The 19,102-nt window shown below is 37.7% G+C and overlaps 1 protein-coding gene and 1 non-coding gene across 3 annotated transcripts; one reads left to right on the top strand and one right to left on the bottom strand.

Moving 5' to 3' along the window:
* Positions 1-1,895: 1,895 nt before the first annotated feature.
* On the bottom strand, positions 1,896-13,215 carry LOC146456673 (uncharacterized). 2 transcript variants are annotated; one of them, XM_085092662.1, is made up of 3 exons: positions 12,620-13,215; positions 3,949-4,020; positions 1,896-2,776 (listed from the first exon to the last, which is right to left on the bottom strand). In XM_085092662.1, exons 2-3 carry the CDS (start codon positions 4,018-4,020, stop codon positions 2,066-2,068), a joined length of 783 nt encoding a protein of 260 aa, XP_084948788.1. In that variant the 5' UTR covers positions 12,620-13,215; the 3' UTR covers positions 1,896-2,065. The 2 variants fall into 2 exon arrangements, with proteins under 2 accessions (XP_084948788.1, XP_084948789.1); XM_085092663.1 differs by lacking the exon at positions 12,620-13,215 and adding an exon at positions 8,498-8,507.
* On the top strand, positions 11,416-11,488 carry Trnav-gac (transfer RNA valine (anticodon GAC)). Its single transcript has one exon. It is a non-coding gene; the product is annotated as a tRNA-Val (tRNA).
* Positions 13,216-19,102: the final 5,887 nt, after the last annotated feature.

Genomic DNA, 19,102 nt, shown 5'->3' with positions numbered 1-19,102 from the left:
TACCCCATATTCACTGTATTGTAACAAAAAATTCAAGGGATTTACAAATAAAAAAAATGTGGGAGAAAGATTATTTCGGATGCATGCGTGTGTAAATACATACAGTAAGCCACAAGTGTAAAAGTTTTATTAAATTGGCTCCAGCCGATTTTTCTTCTTCTTTTTTTTTTTTTTACGAAAACACTGGTCTATTAATACCAGATTTCAGGACTATTAATAATTAGACAACGTTTTGCTTTGTATGCTAGGAGAACTTTCACTGAATTCGTTCACCTTAGCCATAAAACACCGCAACACATCGTGAGGATTTGCTTTGTTTGCAATTTTTTTTTCTTTCAGTGCTTTTCTTTTTAGTGCATTTTGTCCACGTTTTATGTATTGTTTTAGTTGGAGTCGAATCTGTTGCTTTATATCAAATGTTTTTAACCATTATGTGAGGGTATCTGCTCTTGGACGAAAGCCGACCAGGGGCTTCATTACTTGTCGTGTTACAATCATCAGCATAAATTATTCAAAATTAAATCTCCGCCGTTTGAGAAAGGACACTGAAGACCAATTTGATACGAGGAATCGCTGTTGTTTTTTTCGAAAAAATAATTTTCTTTTTATTGAAGCGAAGCCAATCTGGGATTTAATTTGTTTTCCTACTTTTTCTCTTGGTTTCGAATTCAAGACTGGTTTGGGTTAACATTATAAATACTGTATTTATGGAAAATAACTTCATCCTCTGAAATGTTATTTCTCAATACAAGATGATTTCAGTGAAAGACCCGAGTTCAACAATCAGTACTCATCAGAGTGCCTATCAGGCTTAGTGTAAATATTTTAAAGGCCTTATCCAAGGCGATATACAACGCAGGTTTGTGTCCAAGTTTTTTGAGGTACTACACAGTCAGACGGTTTGTAGTCCGTGCTGAAAATGATTTTAGACCATACTTTAAAATAACAAAAGAGCATACTACAAAGACGGCGCAGGTCACAGTAAACCCAGAGTGACACAAGTTATATAACTCCAGTTACACGACAGTGTGTTAATGCAATGCTGATCTAGCTCTGACCAAATATTGTTTTCTCCTGGTATAAATTCGGTAGGAAACGCTGAATATCTTCACCAAAAACGATAATAACAAGAAGGATGGCCATTTCCAGGCAAATGCCAGCGAAAGGTTAACTTAAGGTCAGATACAATGAATTACGGCTTGACCTTATGTAAACAATGTATTGCTATTGGGGAAAAACCAATTTCAAACATTCTTGACGGAAAGATAAAGTTCCTGAGTAACAGTCCAAAATATAACACCTGCTTATACCAAAATTTATACCAGGAGAAAACAACATTTTATCAGAGCTAGATCAGCATTACACTAAAACATAAATAGAATGATAAGCCATTGAACTTTTTAATATTTTTATCCCTTTGATTCGAATACTCCCGTAAATAAAGCATATACTATATAACTTCCCAACACCGAACAATAGAGAAACCGAAGAAAACCAATGATAAAATAATATAAGTGTGAGTTTCTAAATTGTTCGTATTTCTATTGTTTACTGATAAGTGTGGCATCACACTATCAGAAAGCTAGTTGTTTTTCATCGCGCAGTCACCAGAGGAATAGTTTAGCATGTCCTGGAAAAAATGAAAATTGGTTTGTTTTTTTTTCTGTATTGTATTGGAATAACTCGATATCAATGTCGAATATCGTTCCTTGTTTCCATTTCCTGGAGCAAGAGAGAATGGGAGAGAGAGACAGGCTGACTGAGAACCCTGGAAACGAGCTTGACTCACTGGATGTAAAACGTACGGATATTCAATGGATTCAATACACATTTTTCAGCCAATAAAAGAGCGAAAAGGCTTTAAGCCCTTCAGAAAAAATGCAGATAGCTACAAATCAGTGTTTGAAGCTTGTTTATTACCCTTGTTTTGACTGATTTACACCATATCTTTCGGACTTGGAGTATTTAAACTTTTTACTATTTTAATTGTAAACTTGAGAATCAAGAAGTTTTTCCCTTCACAAGAAGTCACCAGTCCGCTTAGGTGTGTTAAGTCGATTAACCTTTAGCGAATTCCAATGGCGGTGGCTTGGTAACCGTCGTTCCAGCGGTCGCTGGAAGTGTAGGTGCCACAGCCTCCAAAGTGCACCTCGGTCAGGAAGAAGAATTTGTTTGGCATCATGTGATCACGATAGATGGGAATGGCCTTAGAACGCCAGTCTACTGCGACACCAGAACTTTCGTAAACCAGGTTATTATTAAAATATGGGCTTGGGGTTTGATGGTTGTGGTTGGGCAGAAGCGCAAAGTAGCTGTTTCCACCGCTGCCGCAATTTCTGTATTGGACAGTTTGACCGTTGGATTTGAAGCCTTGGATGAGTTGATCCTTATTGGACTGTGCCGCCGGAATAATACCAAGGAGGATGTAATCTCTCATGAACTGATTGAACGGCGGAGTGTATGAAGAATAACTGTTGACCAACACTCCAAAATCAGTGTTGGCGAAGGATGGATGAGGCTGGATCAGAGTGTAAAACTCGCTCAGATCAGCTTTCTGCAACTTCAAAAGGACATTTTTCTTGTCAAAGAAGAGAGCGTTGACAATGTCCTGGGCGTCTGATCTTGTCGTGAGGCTGCGGGGAAGGAAGGTGAAGCCACCGCCATTGATTGCCATCTCACAGTACACCTCAATGGGATCAGCATTCTGCAATGGTTTGATCGTGTAGAGACCACTCACTGCTCCCAGCTCTTTCAATTGACCACAGCTATAGCGAAACTGAATAAAATCAAATTACAATTGTTTAAAACAATTTATATTTCTCGGGTCGTGTCTTAAGTCATGCTAGTTAAGAAAGTGTAGCTGGCTACTTCCTTTGTGCAGTTTATGTCACGGAGGCTACGGAGGTACGGCGGTTATAGAAAGGGTATAGTCTCCAGTTGGTATAATGTATACTGCAGAGATGCGAAAATGTGAAATAGAAGGTACAGAAAGGGTAGTAGGGGTAAAAAGGTAGACCAATAACAAAATTATATGGATTGAGGTGTGGTGGTATCGGTAGTATTGATGGTAAGACAAAGAAGAATGAGGGTGCTGGTGGTGTTGGTGGCTGTGATGGATAAAAAGATAAACTGAATAACAAAGTAAATCTATTCATTCCCTGGATTTTCGAGAGAAAAACTGGAAAACATGCCTTTCAGCAGCGAATAGTATTTTCTGCTGGAGCACGAGATCATTCATGGCAAATCATTTAAAAAGAGTTTTGCGGTATAGATAGTTGATGTTTCTTTCAGTTATGATCTACGTAGCTCAACAAAATTTTATTCAAAACTTTGAGGATTTGGAGCAAGAAAAAGGGCGCCGAGCCCGAGCATCGAACCCAAGCCACATTAGTGGGAGGGAAGGACTCTCACACTACGCCGCAGTGATACTCGCGTCCAGGCTAACACTATCACTCACTGTATTTCCCTGATGGTTTACGATGCTATGGAGTGATCGTACAACTCTAGGTGCACGTAGACATCGGTTCTTTTTTCCCAGAAAGTGTATTATTTAGTACTCGTGATTGGCTTGATACGCTAGTCTCAAGCTGATACCACACTACATAAGATTGGAAAAGCCGCCGCGGAACAGTTTCCTTTTCCGTTGTATTTTGAGCCGGGAGGCAAAAAAGACTAAGCTCTGACTCGTAACGACGCCTATTGAGGATACATTAGGGTAACTAAAAGACCAGAACACTTTAGCCCATGATCTTGCCTCAATATTCACCAGCGATCAAATTGGTAATTCATAGATAGTATAATTCGTTCACCATCTTGGCAGACTATGAAACATCGGTACAAGCCTGGTAGTCTTTTTTTCTCCCTGGATCAAATACTAAAAATTCAAGAAAGTATTGATTTCACAGCCTTGCTTCCTCAGTTTGCGAACGGGATCCATGTCTAGCTCACCTCGGTGGAGCTTGTATAGCTATTTAGCAGAATGGTCCCGCACAAGATGACATTTATGATCCAGGAATTCATCTATAAATCAAAGAGAAAAACAAAATGATTCTCATAAAATAAGCTGGAAGCAAACGTATATCGCCAAGATTGAAAACAACCTGGTAACAAGAAAAGACAAAAAGTTAATCTTGGTGCGAGCATCTGATTGGACAAAGGAAATGTTTGAGTACTCGAACGGAAGGGAATCGAATCCACGACCTTCGGTACGCCGATGGATGCACTAATCACTAAGGTACTGGAAATTCAGGCCATTTACTAAGGTCATATTTGTGTGGCTCGCATTCAGTGCATATTGCTCGAGCTCAGAGAATCAGCAATCTCGAAGGCATCGGGTAAACTACTTTACCACAATATATATCGTCTATGGAAACAAACGTGAAATTGATGCTGTTGACTATGGTGAGATATTTCTGCAAATCTCTTATAAGGGATCTCTTTCCATCATTGTATCAATTCCTATTCCGGGATAGGGTCAATGGAACGCACCCATTAAATGTTTTTTTTTTTTTTTTTACTGAATCCAAGGGTAAAAACATGGTCCAAAGCCTCCCGAGGCAACTCTCCAACGGCTTCCAACCCCTAAGCCTCAGATCTGTTGGAACCCGACTTGGTCAGTTATTTTTCTCTCCTTGGTGAATTTTAGCCCTCCCCGTTCCTGGATTATGGTATTTTTCGAACACATTTCTGTATAATTAAGTTTCCCTGGTGAAGTGAGGTTTCAAACGAAAAAGGATTAGTGTGAATATGGCTTCATGCTGTATGATTCAACTTTGTAACTTTACTGAGCTGGATGGGAAGCCGTGAAAACGATGTTTTTGGAGGAAAACCGATTATATTGATTTTAGTTTTTAACGTAGTAAAGTTTACTCAGCGGGGTGAATAGTAATTAGTGACATGCTTCAGAAATTGGAATATAGTAAACGCAGCTAAAACCCAGTGAAAATTTACGCCATCGATTTTCTTAATTGCTTTGCAGGGACAATTCAAAGTATTTTTGACAAATAAATTCATTCTGTAACTTTTTTTTCAGTCTTTTTTTTTCGCAACTGCTTAAGTTGCGTAGTAACTGCGAGGATCTTTCTTCTATTTGATCTTTCATCCGCAGTTCAAAATATATCTTTCTTATATTTACATTTATTTATTCATTCTTCACGGGTATATTACGAACTCACAATATGACCAGCTCCCAGTTGGCTTGATAGAGCACTGCACCAACATCGCCGAGGTCATGGGTTGGAATCCCGTTAAAGCCCGATTATTTTTTAGCCTTTCTTTTTGCAACTGGTTAATTTGCGTAATAACTGCGAGGATCTTTCTTCTATTTGAAAGTTTACTCAGCTGGGTGAATAGTAATTAGTGACATGCTTCAGAAAGTTGGAATATTAAGTGCACGCAACTAAAAACCCAGTGAAAATTTAGAAAATTTACGCCATCGACCTTCTTAATTGCTTTGCAGGGACAATTCAAAGTATTTTAAAAGCAAATAACTTAGATCAGCTTTATTCTTCTCCATACATTAACTTAAAACATAAACGGATCTAGAGCAGACCAGAGGTGGACAAAAGTATTTTTTTACAAAGATCAGTATCATCTCTTATTGGAGAAAATTCAGATCCCCACGAAATAAATGTGCTTTCAAAAAAGAATAAGATATGGTTAATTTAAGTCGCTTTCTTTTCCTCTATAGCCAGGGTAACCAACCTTAACTAATTTTCCGCATCTACCATTCCGAATAATTTTGGGTAGCTACAGGTAATTCGCATTTCAACCTTTGAATAAATCCTTTAGGATACTTTTGGTTGACATTTGCCATCACAGAACTTTGCAAAACTTAATTTGTCTTTCTGAGCATTCGTTTGAGCCATTTGGGAGCAAATGGCTTTGGAGTCATCACGTCGTCTTCGATCATAGAATTCGAGATCTCTGCGCTTGGCGTCAGTTTGCCGGAAATTAAGGTTTCTTGCCATTTTCTTCAATTTTCTTAGTTTTAAACAAAAACTCCCCTCCATTCTCGTTGATTAAAGTCGCGCTAATTTCACATACCTTAATTAACACAGTGCAAGCCGTGTCAATTTTTTTAACGAGGGAAACATTGAAAACCCAACGATAATTTACAGTAGAAAACGGAGAAAACAGTCCCCAAAATACGGAAACATAACCGCAATAGTTTTTCGTTCAGAGTTTGTATAGACTCAGAACAACTAAGGAGATGATACCTTGGCCGGTTTTCACTCTACAGTTTAGATCGACTTTTTTCATTATCCTTCTCCTTACACTAAGTAAGAAAAGGTCCATAATCAAAGGCTAACTTTTAACTAATATGAAAATTCAAACCCACAGTGACACTGATTAAATAACAGTCGGAACTGAGATACCTCGATTCTGTTGCTTTGGGATTCAACTCTTCCGTAACTCTACCCAGCTTGTTGAGAAGGCTGAAATGGTATCAGTTAAGGGAATACCGATTGTATGAATGATATTTTAAACGTCATAAAGTTTACTTAGCTGTGTGAATAAAGATTAATGAAATCGATTTGATTAAAACTGGAATAGGGTGCAAATTATAACAAATTTTGTACTCCAGTTATTCCAAAAACCTCTTATGAGGGATTTTTTGCCATCATTGTATGTATTCTTATTCCGGCGCAGGGTCAATCGAACGCACCCATTAAATGTTTTTTTTTTTGTCTGAATCCAAGGGTAAAAACATGGTCCGAAGCCCCCCGAGGCAACTCTCCAACGGGTTCCAAGCCCTAAGCTTCAGATCTGTTGGAACCGGCCCGACTTGGTCAGTTATTTTTCCCTCCTTGGTAAATTTTAGCCCTCCACGGTCCTGGATTATGGTAGTTTTTCGAAAACATTTTTTTCATAATTAAGTTTCTCTGGTAAGGAGAGGCTTTCAAAAGAAAAAGGATTAGTGTGAATATGGCTTCATGCTGTATAATTCAACTTTATAACTTTACCGAGCTGGATGGGAAGCCTTGAAAACGATGTTTTTAAAGGAAAACCGATTATATTGATTTTAGTTTTTTTAACGTAGTAACGTTTACTCAGCGGGGTGAATAGTAATTAGTGACATGCTTCAGAAATTGGAATATAGTGTACGCAAATAAAACCCAGTGAAAATTTACGCCATCGACCTTCTTAATTGCTTTGCAGGGACAATTCAAAGTATTTTTGGACAAATAAATTCTGTAACTTTTTTTTCAGTCTTTTTTTTTTCGCAACTGCTTAAGTTGCGTAGTAACTGTGAAGATCTTTCTTCTATTTGATCTTTCATCCGCAGTTCAAAATATATCTTTCATATATTTACATTTATTTATTCATTCTTCACGGGTATATTACGAACTCACAATATGACCAGCTCCCAGTTGGCTTGATAGAGCACTGCACCGACATCGCAGAGGTCATGGGTTGGAATCCCGTTCAAGCCTGATTTTTTTTAGCCTTTCGTTTTGTAACTGGTTAATTTGACTGCGAGGATCTTTCTTCTATTTGAAAGTTTACTCAGCTGCATGGGTGAATAGTAATTAGTGACATACTTCAGAAAGTTGGAATATTAAGTGCACGCAACTAAAAACCCAGTGAAAATTTAGAAAATTTACGCCATCGACCTTCTTAATTGCATTGCAGGGACAATTCAAAGTATTTTAAAAGCAAATAACTTAGATCAGCTTTATTCTTCTCCATACATTAGCTTAAAACATAAACGGATCCAGAGGTGGACAAAAATATTTTTTTACAAAGATCAGTTACCATCTCTTATTGGAGAAAATTCAGATCCCCACGAAATAAATGTGATTTCAAAAAAAGATTAGGATATGGTTAATTTAAGTCACTTTCCTTTCCTCTATAGCTAGGGTTAGTTTAATAACCAACCTTAACTAATTTTCCACATTTACCATTCCTATTAATTTTGGGTAGCTACAGGTAATTCATATTTCAACCTTTGAATAAATCGTTTAGGATACTTTTGGTTGACATTTGCTATAACAGAACTTTGCAAAACTTTGTCGCTTTCTGAGCATTCGTTTGAGCCATTTGGGAGGAGATGGTGTTGGAGTCATCACGTCGTCTTCGATCATAGAATTCGAGATATGTGCGCTTGGCGTCAGTTTGCGGGAAATTAAGGTTTCTTGCCATTTTCTTCAATTTTCTTAGTTTTAAACTAAAATTCCTTTCCGTTCTCGTTGATTTAAGTCGCGTTAATCTCACAAACCTTAATTAACACAGTGCAAGCCGTGTCGAAAACGGAGAAAATATTCCCCAAAATACGGAAACATTACCGCAATAGTTTTTCGTTCAGAGTGTCGTTCAGAGTTTGTATAGACAGGGACAAATCGATGTACATATTTTGAAAGAAAGTACTTTACATCGACTTTTTTTCTTTCTCCTACACTAAATAAGAAGTCCATTATTGAAGGCTAACTTTTAACTGATATGAAAAATTAAACCAACACTGACACTGATTAAATAACAGTCGGAACTGAGATACCTCGATTCCGTTGCTTTTGGATTCAACTCTGCCGCAACTCTACCCAGCTTGTCGAGAAGACTGAAATGGTATCAGCTAAAGGAATACCGATTGTATGAATGATATTTTAAACGTCATAAAGTTTACTTACCTGTGTGAATAATGATTAATGAAATCGATTTCATTTAAACTTTAACAGGGTACAAATTATAACAAAATCGATCTCAAAAGAGCGATTTTTGTACTCCAGTTATTCCAAAAAACCTCTTGTAAGCGATTTCTTGCCATCATTGTGTGTATTCGTATTCCGGGATAGGGTCAATCGAACGCACCCATGAAATGTATTTTTTTTTTGTCTGAATCCAAGGGTAAAAACATGGTCCGAAGCCCCCCGAGGCAACTCTCCAACGGGTTCCAATCACTATAAAGCTTCAGGTCTGTTGGTCAGTTATTTTTTCATCCTGTGTGAATTTTAGCCCTCCCAGGTCACAGATTATGGTAGTTTTTCAAAAACATTTCTATATAATTAAGTTTCCCTGGTGAGGTGGGGTTTTCAAACGAAAAAGGATAACTGTGAATATGGCTTCATGCTGTATGATTCAACTTTGTAACTTTACCGAGCTTGGTGGGAAGCCGTGAAAACGATATCTTTAGGAAAACCGATAATATTAATTGTATTTTTTAACGTAATAAAGTTTACTCAGCGGGGTGAATAGAAATTAGTGACATGCTTCAGAAATTGGAATATTGTGCACGCAACTAAACACCCAGTGAAAATTTAGAAATTTACGCCATCGACTTTCTTAATTGCCTTGCTGGGACAATTCAAACTATTTTAAAAACAAATAACTTAGATCAGCTTTATTCTTCTCCACACATTAACTTAAAACATACACGGATCCAGCGGTGGACAAAAGTACTTTGTTATAAAGATCAGTTATCATCTCTTATTGGAGAAAATTCAGATTCCCATAAAATAGATGTGAATTCAAAAAAGATTAGGATATGGTTAATTTAAGTCGCTTTCTTTTCCTCTATAGCTAGGGTTAGTTTAATAACCAACCTTAACTAATTTTCTGCATCTCCCATTCCAACTAATTTTGAGTAACTACAGGCAATTTATATTTTAACCTTTGAATAAATCGTTTAGGATACTTTTGGTTGACATTAGCTATCACAGAACTTTGCAAAACGTTGTCTTTCTGAGCATTCGTTTCAGCCATTTGGGAGGAAATGGCTTTGGAGTCATCACGTCGTCTTCGATCGTAGAATTCGAGATCTCTGCGCTTGGCGTCAGTTTGCGGGAAATTGAGGCTTCTTGTCGTTTCCTTCAATTTTCTTAGTTTTAATCTAAAATTTCCCTTTATTTTCGTTGATTAAAGTCGCGTTAATTTCATATATACCTTAATTAACACAGTGCAAGCCAGGTCCACCTTTTTAACGAGGTAAAATTAAAAACCCAATGATAATTTACAGTAGAAAATGGAGACAACCTTTCCCATTATACGGAAATTTAACAGCAATAATATTCGTTCAGAGTTTGTATAGACTCAGAACAAGGAGATGATACCTTGGCCGGTTTTTACTCTACAGGGACAAATCGATGTATTTTGAAAAAAAAGTACTTTAGATCGACTTTTATAATTATCCTTCTCCTTACACTACGTAAGAAGAGGTCCATAATTTGAAGGCTAACTTTTAACTGATATGAAAAATTAAACCAACACTGACACTGATTAAATAACAGTCGGAACTGAGATACCTCTGATTCCGTTGCTTTAAGATTCAACTCTGCGGTAACTCTTCCCAGCTGGTTGAGAAGACAGAAATTGTATCTTTAAAGGAATACCGCCGATTTTACGAATGATATTTTGAACGTCATAAAGTTTACTTAGCTGTGTGAATAAAGATTAATGAAATCGATTTAATTAAAACTTCAATAGGGTGCAAAGTATAACAAAATCGTTCATAAAAGAGTGAGTTTTATCTTTTTTTTTTTCTTTCTCTTTACTCGTACTTTGTACATATTTGGTCTTTTATATTTTTTCTCTCTTTTATTAGTTGTAATTATTGTAAACTAGTAACGCAGGTCCACATGAGCCAACGGCTGTCAGTCTTTTTCAACCTGCGAGATCAAATATTTAAAAGTATGTATGTATGTATGTATGTATGTTTTATGTAGTTTTTTCGAAAACATTTCTGTATAATTACGTTTCCCTGGTGACGTAAGGTTTTCAAACGAAAAAGGATAAGTGTGAATATGGCTTCATGCTGTATGATTCAACTTTGTAACTTTACCGAGCTGGATGGGAAGCCGTGAAAACGAAATCTTTAACGGGAAACCAATTATATTGATTGTATTTTTTAACGAAATAAAGTTTACTCAGCGGGGTGAATAGCAATTAGTCATGCTTCAGAAATTGGAATATAGTGTACGCAAGCTTACGCAACTAAGACCCAGTGAAATTTTCGAAAATTTACGCCATCGACCTTTTTAATTGCATGGACAATTCAAAGCATTTTTGGACATATACATTCTGGAATTTTTTTCAGGCGAGCTTTTCTCTCGTAACTACTTAAGTTGCGTAGTTACTGCGAGGATCTTTCCTCTATTCGATCTTTCATCCGCAGTTCAAAATATTTAATTCATATATTTACTTTTATTTATTCATCCTTAACTGGTATATTACGAACTTACAATATAACCAGAGCACTACACTGACATCGCAGAGGTCATGGGTTTGAATTCCGTTCAAGCCTGAATTTTTTTTTTTTCAGGCCTTCTTTTTGGAACTGCTTAAGTGGCGTAGTAATTGCGAGGGTCTTTCTCCTATTTGATCTTTTATTCGCAGTTCAAAATATATGTTTCATCCATTTGCATTTATTTATTCATCGTTCACGGGTATATCACGAACTCACAATATGACCAGCTCCCAGTTGGCTTGATAGCTCAGTTGGTAGAACACTGCACCGACATCGCAGAGGTCATGGGTTTGAATCCCGTTCAAGCCTGAATTTTTTTAGGCTTTCTTTCGAAACTGCATAAGTTGCGTAGTAACTGCAAAGATCTTTCTTCTATTTGAAAGTTTACTTAGGTGGGCTAATAATAGGTGACATGCTTCAGAAATTGAAATATAGTGCACTCAACTAAGAACCCAGTGACAATTTCGAAAATTTACGCTATCGACTTTCTTAATTGCTTTGCAGGGACAATTCAAAGTATTTTAAAAGCAATTAACTTAGATAAGCTTTATTCTCTTCTTTACATTAACTTAAAACATAAACGGATCCAGAGGCGGACAAAAAAAATTTGTTTAAAAAGATCAGTGATCATCTCTTATTGGAGAAACTTCAGATCCCCCACGAAATACATGTTGATTTAAAAATAATTAGGATATATAATTAATTTTAGTCGCTTTTTTTCCCTCTATAGCTAGAGGTTAATTTAGCAAGCAACCTGAAATAATTTTCCGCATCTCACCTTCCTATTAATTTTGGTAGCTACAGGCAATTCATATTTCAACTTTTTAATAAATCGTTTAGGATACTTTTGGTTGACATTTGCTATCATAGAACTTTGCAAAATTTTTTCTTTCTCAGCATTCGTTTCAGCTATCTGCTGTTGGGAGGAAATGGCTTTGGAGTCATCACGTCGTCTTCGATAATAGAATTTGAGATCTCTGCGCTTGGTGTCAGTTTACGGGAAATTAAGGCTTCTTGCCGTTTGCTTCAGTTTTCTTAGTTTTAATCTAAAATTTCCCTTTATTCTCGTTGATTAAAGTCAAGTTAATTTCACATACCTTGATTAACACAGTGCAAGCCAGGTCAAATTTTTAACGAGGTAAACATTAAAAACCCTATTATAATGTACAGTAGAAAACCTAGAAAGCATTAGATATTACGCAATAGTATTCGTTCTGAGTTTGTATAGATTAACAAGTCGACGATACCTTTGCCGGTTTTTACACTACAGGGACAAATCGACGTATTTTGAAAGAAAGTACTATAGATCGACTTTATTAATTATCCTTCGCCTTACACTAATTATGAAGAGGTCAATAATTGAAGACTAATTTTTAACTGATATGAAAAATTTAAAAAATCCCAGTGACACTGATTAAATAACAGTCGCGACTGAGATACCTCGATTCCGTTGCTTTGGGATTCAACTCTGCCGTAACTCTACCCAACGCTGGTTGAGAAGACTGAAATGATACCTTTAAAGGAATACCGATTGTAGGAATGATATTTTTGAATGTCATAAATGTAAAGTTTACTTAGCTATGTGAATAACGATTAATGAAATCGATTTAATTAAAACTGAAATATATAGGGTGCACGGAATGATAAAAGGTACGAGTTGTGTACGCATTGGTGCTGGGTTTGACGTTTTTAGAACTCTCCTGTTCGTTTTCATGAGCGCTTTTCGGATCCTCGCTCGGTTAGACTAGAATTGTTGGTAAGTGTAACAGGCGCCATCTCTTTTGGGAAGGTGGAATGCTCTAGATCGACAGTTGTCATCGAAAAAACAGTCAACCGATTTACTAAGTGGGATTAAAATCTTTCGAGAAACAATGTATTCAAACGATAGCAAAACAAGCCGTTGTATGTTTCTTGCTCATGCACTTGCTTTGTGATGGTAAGGTGGAATTGAGTTACTGAATTGTTTCACTCCAGGGAAGTGGTTAGAACTCAGTTATCAGTCAAACAGGATCCACCAAACCACAAAATCGAGGAGGTCTTTGCCTGCACCCCTTCCCCCCCCCCCCCCCCCCCTCCTCAACTTCAAAAGATGGTGTCTTTTTTGCAGGGCCACCCCTCTATCCAGCAGTTAACAATGATAATGAGATGCAAAATCTCACTTTTCTAGTTCATGTAACAAGGCTGACTCTTGCTTCTTGAATATTTTTGTGTCAAATCAAATTTTAAAGCCAATAACATTTTGTCGGTAATAATCATGAGACAGGTGATGTCCTCCATAACACCTCTACCCTAGACAAGGTGGGTCTTGTTCGATCAAACTTATTATCACCAGTTCGCTCAATTCAACTCATGTGAATTATGTCCTATAACTGCCAATACACGTTCCACAGTGTTCAGAGTGTTAGCAGACAACTATCATACAATCAAAATCTTTTTATTAAAGTTTTTATTAATTTGTCTTGAGAGACATACAAAGTGCATTAACTTTGAATCCTATAATCAAGGGTTACAAAATTCTATTTTATGTGAAAGTTATTAGTCAGTGGCAAATGTATCACTGAGTTGGGCATAACTGATTCATTATAAAAACTACAAACAACGGGGACTTGATTATCCTAAAACCAACTGAAAGCTAAATTCTGTAACAAAGCAATCTCAGTTGCATACAACGTTAAAAGAAAAAGACAACAAGTTCAGTTAGCGGATTCCAATAGCAGTGGCTTGGTAACCGTCGGTCCAGCGGTCCCTGGAAGTGTAGGTGCCACAGCCTCCAAAATGCAGCTCGGTCAGGAAGAAGAATTCGTTTGGCATCATGCGATCAGGATTGGTGATAGGTTTGGCCTTCGAACGCCAGACTACTGCGACACCAGATGGGCTTGAATTGGAAAGCAAACAAGCTGTTGGGATTGTTGTCGCAATTCGTAAACTGGATTGTGTGCTTGTTGGATTTCAAGCCTTGAATGCCACTATATGCAGCTGATTTAGGAATGAACCCAAGGAAGATGTAATCATTCATGAAGGCGTTTAGTGGTGTAGTGTACCCAGAGAAGCTCTTCACGCTGTTCACCAATACTCCAAAATCAGTGTTGGCGAAAGATGGGTGAGGCTGGATCAGGGCGAACTTTGGCTCCGTGGCTGAGTGAGAGGTACTCTGTTCCCTTGCTTCCGAGATCTTCTTCTTCCACGTTTTACGTGTGTTTTTGACTCATCAGATAGGCTGAACTAAACGCTGCTAAAATTTATTACCTAGATCTGTCCATTAGAATGTTACTTTTTCTCATAAGCGCTTTTTCTGAGTTTTGGCTGGAGGTCTTTAATAATTCTCGCCGTTTTCACGGCAGCCAGTTGACAACATTTGATATCAATGTAAAAAACTATTTGTTGGCTTTGAGCTCGAAGGCTGTCAGGAACTGTAGTAAGAGAACATTGTCCGACATATCTCTATGAATTTAGGCATTGAAATAAATCGTTTTGTGGTCAAATGGCCTTGATTATCGAGGAAAATTCATCAGCCAATTCATTTACTGCAGTGGGACACGTTTCAATGCAAGGTGTCGGGATTCGGCTTTCTGCCAAATTGAGCAGGAATAACTACGAACACGGAATAACTTTTATAACTATCATGAAAACAATATTTAAAACAGCGCAAAAAAAAGATTGCTGCTGCTGCTGTTGTTATTGTGATCTTTATTTGTGATGTGTTACCGTGAATAACGTCACAGTGCAGGATGTTAGTGTGTCGAGTGTGTTAAATTTTTTTTCCGCGATCCTTCGTGACAACCTGACAGAAACAAAAAAAATAGACACACGAAGGAGTGCATGTGGTTTCAGCTACCATAATAAAAAGTCTGATTTCCTGTGTTCGAGTGACCCTGGAAAACGGCGTTGAACGAGTTTTGAGCACGTTCCAAAAGTCCACAGCTTCTTTGATGGAATCGTGTGACCACGTGATAACCAAGAAACATTCGAAAAAGTCGTCGATTTTGGTCGATAATATCGATCGCGAATCTCGAACTACGAAGATACTCCGAAGCAACTTTCGAGTTAAAATCGGATGAAGTTCGGCATTCTATTGGTACACGCACTCACTCACTCTTGCATCCCGATAAACTGTCACAGGACCAGGATTTAATTCAACATCTCCAGACTGAGTTAAAAATAAGTTCTGGTTTCTAGAGGATGAGTTAAATCCCCATACAACTGACGCCACCAACATATAAAGGTCTACTCCAATCGGTAATTTAATACAAAATTAAGGTCACTAAAAGATACATCTTCGGGTCAAAATCGGGTGAAGTTCGGCATTCTATTGTTACACTCACCTCACTTACGTACATGATGACAAAGTACGCATCAGCTTCTAGGAAGCTGAAACCATAAAAATTAGGGAAACAGGAAATGTTTAAAGAGAAATCGGGCAAAAACTGTTCAAGTTGAACTCAACTTTCAGCTTTCAACTCAATGTTTAGTTGCTTCAACTGAAGTTGAACAACTGAACATAGAATTTTTCTTTAGATCGAACATTAGAGAACTGCTCGCCTTCAGCTCGATTTTCCGACACTATTTGTTTGTGTCTCAGTGTGATCACGTGAGCCCTAAAATGTTGTCCACCTAGCCCGTGAACAGGCTCCCAAGTAGGATATGGAACGAAGACAAAAAATGGAGCTCAGGGAGGGGCTCCCCTACAGCGCTCCGCTCGTCCGGCTCGCCGATTTATTTTCGCCCTACACCCCACTTGGGAGCCAGTTCACAGGCTGTGTCCCCGTGTGGAATTGAGACCATTCCGGAGAGGACCAATTTGGTGGGCCAGTGTCTCTGTGTTTACTCCCTATGAGTGAGATGCACATTATAAGTTAAAATAATATTACGCATTTTCCTTTTACTTTTTTACTGTTCTCCGGCAGTTTGCGTTGAAACAGATTATTTTGTTCCGATTTTGAGGTTCATATGTGTACCTTCCAACTTCCAGCTCTTTACTATATCCGAAGATTTCCGAAGATGTTCCAAATAATTCTGAAGTTCTCAAGAGAATGATTATGCTCAATACGGACCTTCACAATGTCATTTACTCCATTTGCATGGACTTTTCAGTCTCATATTAGTTTGCAGTTTACAAATTATTGGAAAGTGCGTCAGTTAAGGCTGTAATAGCTCACATTTTTCAACCAGGCGTGAGAAATTGGTCCGTGAGCGTGATTCTTCTGGCAACATTATGCTGTGAAGGAAAAGAACTTGCTTTAGTGAAGCTAGGAGTCTGAATTGGTTAGTAATCTCGTTCCCAGGCCTCAAGGCGGTTATCGAAGCAACCGAGCTTGTCTATGGGTGGTTTGAGTGAGTCACGCACCATCGTGAGTGATCCACCAAAGAGACCATGAAGCGGCTCTTTGATCCCCCCCCCCCCCCCCATCCATCCCTTGGGGCTCTCGGAAGGTTTCTGCGATACAAATGAGCTTAAATTGACTCAGTCTGCTATTCTATCAAACTGGCACATGATTCCAGAGTGCAGAAATCACTTCCCACTTCTAATACATCCACCAACTGTCTTCTATCTTCCCCAGATGAACGGAGGTCAATGTAATAAAACCTGTATACTTGTAACTCGGGAAACCACCGTTAGGAATTTTGTAGCTTCTAAGGCTGAAGGCACTCAACCAATACCTGCCCCAAGAGACAGTCCAACTGTCCGAATAGTCCTGCCTTTCAAAGATCAGGCTTCTGCTGACCTGGTACACAAACAGCTCAAAGATCTTAGCCAGAAGATTGACACAGTCATCCAACCGATTTTTGTTGGTAACAAAATCCAACAAGAACTAAAGATAAAGGAGAGAAAACCACCTATTGCTAATCAGAATTGTGTTGTTTATAAATATCAATGTGACTTGTGTGATGCAAGTTATGTAGCGTTTACACTTAGGCATTTACACCAGCGCGTGGTCGAGCATAAATACCAACCTTCTTCCATTGGCAAGCATCTTCTTAATAAACACCGTAATGTCCCTAAAGACCTTGACAGAAATTTTTATGTCCTTAAGAAGTGCATGAACAAGTTCGATTGCTTAGTTTACGAAATGTTGCTAATTAGAGAGTTAACACCATCTCTCAACGTCCAATCGGACTCAATTCAAGCTAAACTATTTACGTGACATTATATATTCAGACATTATGTTAATTTTTTGGTGAACTATTTCTGACATTGACTTCAATTATTTCTATCACTTCGAACTTGATAATGACGTCATGACGACCCCGAAACGTTGTTCCTTTTTATCGTTTATCTTTACTTGTCTATGAACTCGGGAAAAACTGCAATAATGAGTTCAAAACGAGTTCAATAATCCTGAGCTCATAATTTAAAGACTCCTACCGATGTTTGTTGAGATCATTTTCTGTGAAAGAGGACTTTGTCCTTGAAGACAAAACAGAACAATTGCTAATGCATTCCTCAAGGTAAAGCCGCTTTCATCTGAAATCTTTCTTAGAAGTTTTCAAGTCGTAATTCTAGATATCGTTATCTTCCCTATTTATCGTCAAGTTAGCCAAAGTGGGTTATGCCCCAGATGATCTTTACGCCTTCTGTGTAGCTGGATCAGAAACGGTTGATCACCTGATTTATAAATGTTTCTTTACAAATCATTTTTGGAAGCATTTTGAACATTTTCATGTATTGCATTCTCGCGACACAGCGGGAGAAGCTTACTTTAAAAGATCTTTGGTTAGCTATAGGCAGATTGGATAAAGAATGTGATGTATATTGAATTACTTTATAGTTCTTACAAACTTCATGACATGTTGTACACGAATAGCAACCCCGAATATTTAGATGGTTGGCGCAAAATACAAAACCGACGTGAATATATAGAGCCTCAAAGAGCAAGAAGAAGGGGGAAGTACCCCATATTCACTGTATTGTAACAAAAAATTCAAGGGATTTACAAATAATAAATGTGGGAGAAAGATTATTTCGGATGCATGCGTGTGTAAATACATACAGTAAGCCACAAGTGTAAAAGTTTTATTAAATTGACTCCAGCCGATTTTTCTTCTTTTTTTTTTTTTTTACGAAAACACTGGTCTATTAATACCAGATTTCAGGACTATTGATAATTAGACAACGTTTTGCTTTGTATGCTAGGAGAACTTTCCCTGAATTCGTTCACCTTAGCCATAAAACACCGCAACACATCGTGAGGATTTGCTTTGTTTGTAATTTTTTTTTCTTTCAGTGCTTTTCTTTTTTGTGCATTTTGTCCAGGTTTTATGTATTGTTTTAGTTGGAGTCGAATCTGTTGCTTTATATCAAATATTTCTAACCATTATGTGAGGGTATCTGCTCTTGGACGAAAGCCGACCAGGGGCTTCATTACTTGTCGTGTTACAATCATCAGCATAAATTATTCAAAATTAAATCTCCGCCGTTTGAGAAAGGACACTGAAGACCAATTTGATACGAGGAATCGCTGTTGTTTTTTTCGGAAAAATAATTTTCTCTTTATTGAAGCGAAGCCAATCTGGGATTTAATTTGTTTTCCTACTTTTTCTCTTGGTTTCGAATTCAAGACTGGTTTGGGTTAACAGTATAAATACTGTATTTAAAGAACTTCATCCTCTGAAATGTTATTTCTCAATACCAGATGATTTCAGTGAAAGACCAGAGTTCAACAATCAGTACTCATTAGAGTGCCTATCAGGCTTAGTGTAAATATTTTAAAGGCCTTATCCAAGTCGATATACAACGCAGGTTTGTGTACAAGTTTTTTGAGGTACTACACAGTCAGACGGTTTGTAGTCCGTGCTGAAAATGATTTTAGACCATACTTTAAAATATCAAAAGAGCATACTACAAAGACGGCGCAGGTCACAGTAAACCCAGAGTGACACAAGTTATATAACTCCAGTTACACGACAGTGTGTTAATGCAATGCT

Source organism: Pavona decussata, unplaced genomic scaffold, assembly GCF_977016875.1.
Source record: "Pavona decussata unplaced genomic scaffold, jaPavDecu1.1 SCAFFOLD_254, whole genome shotgun sequence".
NCBI lineage: Eukaryota > Metazoa > Cnidaria > Anthozoa > Scleractinia > Agariciidae > Pavona > Pavona decussata.
Note: the sequence above shows the minus strand (reverse complement) of the source record. Positions and strands in the feature narration are given on the sequence as shown.

What these genes read in the sequence shown, in the direction of transcription:
- LOC146456673 (XM_085092662.1), bottom strand. Translation starts at nt 4,020, where the DNA reads ATGAATTCCTGGATCATAAATGTCATCTTGTGCGGGACCATTCTGCTA. An exon ending in GCTATACAAGCTCCACCGAG is followed by an intron (nt 2,777 to 3,948) that starts GTGAGCTAGACA and finishes GATTTTATTCAG; the next exon opens with TTTCGCTATAGCTGTGGTCA.